Source organism: Nannospalax galili, unplaced genomic scaffold (assembly GCF_000622305.1).
Source record: "Nannospalax galili isolate Female #2095 unplaced genomic scaffold, S.galili_v1.0 scaffold615, whole genome shotgun sequence".
In the NCBI taxonomy this organism is placed as follows: domain Eukaryota; kingdom Metazoa; phylum Chordata; class Mammalia; order Rodentia; family Spalacidae; genus Nannospalax; species Nannospalax galili.
In genome coordinates, this window is record NW_008336950.1 from 241,030 (window position 1) to 245,860 (window position 4,831).

The 4,831-nt window shown below is 45.9% G+C and overlaps 1 protein-coding gene across 1 annotated transcript in view; it reads right to left on the minus strand.

Annotated features, from left to right (window-relative positions):
* Window positions 1-213: 213 nt before the first annotated feature.
* Window positions 214-4,831, minus strand: part of Tsg101 (tumor susceptibility 101) — a 35,444-nt gene continuing 30,826 nt past the window's right edge. Inside the window, exons 8-10 of the mRNA XM_008831698.2 lie at window positions 3,447-3,649; window positions 2,194-2,433; window positions 214-539 (exon numbers count right to left, since the gene is read on the minus strand). Of these exons, the coding sequence (XP_008829920.1) occupies window positions 450-539; window positions 2,194-2,433; window positions 3,447-3,649 (533 nt within the window). The 3' untranslated portion in view covers window positions 214-449. The remainder of the gene's footprint in view (window positions 540-2,193; window positions 2,434-3,446; window positions 3,650-4,831) is intronic.

Below are 4,831 nucleotides of genomic sequence, written 5' to 3' on the forward strand. Positions count from 1 at the left end.
TTTTATTTTGGTATTTTTGAAACAGGGGCTCCCTGTAGCCTCAGTTGACCTGGAACTCAGTATGTAGACCAGGCTGGCCTGGAACTCACAGAGATCCGCCTGCCTCTGCCTCTGCCTCCCAAGTGCTGGGATTAAAGGCTAGCGCCACCACGCCCAGCAAATCAGGGCTTCTTACTAGGATTTCCTCAAGAAGTCCAATAAAGAAGAGGAAAATTATGCAACAAATTTTATTTAGCATAGTCAGTCCCCACATTCAGCACAAAAAGTTTACAGAGGATAGAAAGTGCATTAATAAAAGCCAGTCTTTACCCAAAGGAAACAGAAAATATATTATTGATTCAAAATATTTTACACTTGAATGATAAACTGCAATAACTTATTCTGGGTACCTACGGATAAGAGAAAGGAGAAGAGAATGTTCTGAGAAGAGCTGGTGCAGCCGAGGCCAGTCAGTAGAGCTCACTTAGGCCTGCTGTCCTTCTCGCCTTCTGCATCAGTGCTCTCAGCTGGAACTGCTTCCGGGACAGGAGGCGCACGTGCTGTAAGAGGGAGGGGATTAATAGTTCAGAATGGTTTGATCAGGCTTCAAGTATCAGACAGCTTGTAATGATCCAGAGAGAATGTAACAACCCTAACCACACCGATCAACCTAAGAACCATTACCTCATTATACAGGGATTTAAAACCGATCACATGGCAGGATCTGGCTCCGGTTGTTTGGTTTGGCTTCACAACACCGAGGACTGAATCCAGAGCCCTGCACACAATAGGTAAGCACTGTGCCCTGAGAACCATCTTAAGCCCTGAGCTGAATCGCCAGACTCCAAGATACCAGGAAAACATACTATAATTCTAATCTAGGTTGCCAACTTGTCCCTTGGCTAAAAGGAAGGGATGGGATAAGGAGCACAGGACTAGCTTTACCCCTGGACCCACTGGCTAGAAAGCAGCACACTTCTCTTGCCTCTGTTTACATCTTTTCTTATGCCATGTCCCCCACTGGGTAGAGCATTCCCCCTGGAACTCTACTTAACACTCAGCCATTCACCTTTCTGCCCCAGACCTGAGGGACTTGGGTTAGCTACTCACCCACTGTGAGGCAGGCAAGATCAGCAAGATCCTGCTCAGCCTGCCAAGAACACTGAGGTACCATCAGACGCAGGATCCATTATTCAAAGGGTCACTATTCAAAGGTCACTATTTCTAGGATCATATTCTCCGTGACCCAACAGAAAGCAGTAACCGGGTATGGTGGCACATGCCTTTAGTCTCAGCATGTGGGAGGCAGAGGCAGGCCAATCTCTTTGAGATCAAGGCCAGCCTGGTCTACATACTGAGTTCCAGGCCACTTGGGACTACAGGAAGACCCTTGTCTTAAAAAAAAACAAACCAACCAACCAACCCTGGCTATCCTATTGGATTTCCAGTAAACAGCAAACACTCTTCATTCCAAAGGGAAGCCCATTCCTTCCAGGGTGTCTGATCTGGGAAAACTGGACTAAAATCAGACTTTCAACAAATAAAAAATGGGGGTTGGTAATAATCTCAACTTAGGTGGTATGACGTGGAGGAAATTAAAACCTCAATGTCTACCTGATGTGCTCCTGACCCAAGCAGGCACAGAAGCAGCAGCATGACACTGGGGCTAAGAGCAGGAGCTATTCATCCTTAAGGACCCGGGTTCAGTTCCCAGCACCCATTCGGCAACTAACAACCATCTATTCATAACTCCAGTTCCAGGGGATCCAACACCCTCTTCTGGTCTCTGTGGGCACTGCATGTACAAGTGCACTTACACACGTGGGCAAAACACTCACACACATAAAATTAGCAAAAAAATTTTTTAAAAATATTTTTATTTTATGTGTATGAGTATGTTACCCACACGTAAGTGCACCCATGTCATTTAATGCCCATGGAGGTCAGAAGAGGGCAATGATTTCCCTGGAACTGGAGTTAATGACAGTTGTTAGGTGCCACGTGGGTGTTGGGAATTGAACCTGGGTCCTCTGCAAGAGTAGCCAGTGCTCTTAACCACTGAGCCATCTCTCTAGCCCTGAAAATTTTTTTTTTTTAAAGAAGAATTATGCTTATCTCAAGGTACCATACAAAGAAACTGTCCTGGTTTGTGCTTTTCAAGTACCGTTACAGCACAAGTTCCAAATCCTGGAAAGCAGGGTAAGGAAGGCGTACCTTCAGGAACACATCCAGGTCTATCACTCCCCGCCTCAAGGCCTCGCCCAGGTAAAAGATAGTGTCTTCAATAGCATTTTCCTCTGCATACAGATTTAGGATCTGTTTATACAGTGGGGCTGTGGGAATGATAACTTCATCAATATCATTATTTTCAGATTGATTTTCCATTTTCTCCAGAGCAGAACTTAGTTCTTCATCCTTCTTTTTCAAAAGTTCTATGTTTTTATCAACTTCAGCCTGAAAACAGAACAGTCCAAGCATGGTAACTTTACACTAAGCAGCTCATAGACGAGATTTATGTTTCCAATAATTTACTGGTCAAAGGAAGAGGAAATGTGTTTTGTAACGTGTTGGATGAAAACAGGGTAATGGTGGAAATTCCCTGAAATGACTTTCAGTGACAGTCACAAACAGTACTGCCAACTAGACTTTCATGGTGCTTTCCAGCAGGAAGTTCCTTTACATAGAAATTCCCACAATAGTCCTCCAGTCTATGTAAAGGGTTTGAGGCGCTGAGCACCAACACTTTCTGTAGTTTCAAGACAGTGTAGGTAGGGGTTGTAGGCTCAAAGTCACACTGGTATCACATTCTTGAACTGAAAATAGACATCTACTGAGGCATTCACTTTAGACATAATAAAGTGTGAAGACTAAAGGGCACAGGCTGTGCTGAGACAAAGCTCTTAAGGCAACCCCAAGTGTCTCTGACTAAGGTAGAAAAGCTTGTTGAAGATACTTTCATGAAGGCGCAAACATTCTGAAATACATCTCTTCCTTAAGTATCCAATTCAAGGTCTGCAGGCCTTTATCATGTTTAGAACTCTTAAGTTCAAACTTCCTGGTACGTGTCTGGCAGTACCGTTTCCAGTTACACACTGCCTCCTAGGGTGACAGTGCAGTGTGACAGATGTCACTCACTCTCCAGCAGAAAAGCAGATACCAGAATGGCTCCACTTTAAAACTGCTGGGATGCTACATTCTCTCCTCTTCCCCACCCCCACCTTCTCTTTGAGACAAGGCTCTGCTATACAGCCCAGCTGGCCTCCAATTGATGACTCTCCAGCTTCGGTCTCAGTGCTGAGGCCACAAGTGCATCACCACCACGCCTGGCTTAGAGAAGCTGTTTTCAATCATCTAAAGACACTCATGGTTTTCTGATCTTACTACACACACATCCGGGGTGCATCTAGGACACTTTGCCATGGCTACAGTTCAGTCCCAAATCTGCAAGTCTTCAGTGAATTACTTACCACTTCTTGATCTAAACGTGTGACCATCTCTTCGAGTTTCTGGTGACCTTTTTTCAGGTCTTCCTCTGTTCGTTTCAAGGCATTGAGCTCTGCCTGGGCTCGATCCATTTCCTCCTTCATCCGCCATCTCAGTTTGTCACTGACTGCTGAAATGAGAGATGCTCGAATGGTGTCCTCGCTGATTGTGCCGTCTCTGCTGGGACCTGCAGAAAAGAAGCTCAGGTGCTCAGACCCTAGTGGAAGAGGACAGCCAGAACCTCAGAACATAGTTGACTGACACTGCATCCTCTCTCTCTGTAAGTGGATGCACAGCAGCTTTCAGTAAGTTCTGTGAGGGCTTTCTAGGGAATGAAGAAACTGACTGAAGGCAGTTTGAAATTAGTGCCAGCAGTGAGGGTGGTCTTGCAGGTCCTTAGCCTGGGGACTGGGGAAATGGCTCAGTAGTTAAAATACTTGCTGCTCAAGCCTGGTGACCTGAGTTCAATCCTGAGAAGCCACATAAAAAGCTAGATGTGGTGGCTCCACAGCTGAAAGCCAGCACTCCTACCTCAAGACCGGAGGCACAGACAGAAGATGCGCTGGAAGCCAGGGGCCGGCTGGCCTGAAGTACAGTGTGCACAGCAGAGACAAGAGACCTGAGCTCAGCAAGGCGGGAAGTGAGGACTGACCCTGAAAGTTAACTTCTGATCTCCATATACACAAGAGTTCATGACCCTCTGGACGGCAACCATTTCTTCACTTGTAAACACATCCAAGAGCTCAGTCTGACTTAAAGATTTAGCTATCCAGTCATTTGGATGGGATAAAGGCCAAACCAAAGCTCTGGGTTTTTTCACTGTAGCAATTTACAAAGTCCTTTTTTAAAAAAAAAAAAAAAAAAGCAAAAGGGGTAATTCCTAGTAAGAGTTTAGTTCAGGGGGCTGGAGTGATGGCTCAGCGGTTAAGAGCACTGGCTGCTCTTGCAGAGGACCCGTGTTCAATTCCCAGCACCCACATGGTGGCTAACAACCATCTGTAACTCCAGTTCCAGGGGAGTTTGATGCTCCAGGTAAATGCTAATAAAACCTAAACTAAGATTCTCTCTTATCCCAGTCAAAATGACCAACATTACAAAAGCAAGTTGGGGGCTGGACAGACGGCTCTGCTCTTGCAGAGGACCCGGGTTCAATTCCCAGCACCCACATGGTGGCTATGAACTGTCCTTAACTCCAGTTCCAGAGGAATCCGAAGCCCTCTTCTGACCTCTGAGGCATTGCACAACATGGGTGCACTCACATGTATGCAGGCGATACACTCCCGTACACATAAAAAAAAGAAAAAGAAAAAGAAAAGCGGGGCATGGTGGCGCACGCCTTTAATCCCAGCACTGGGGAGGCAGAGGCAGG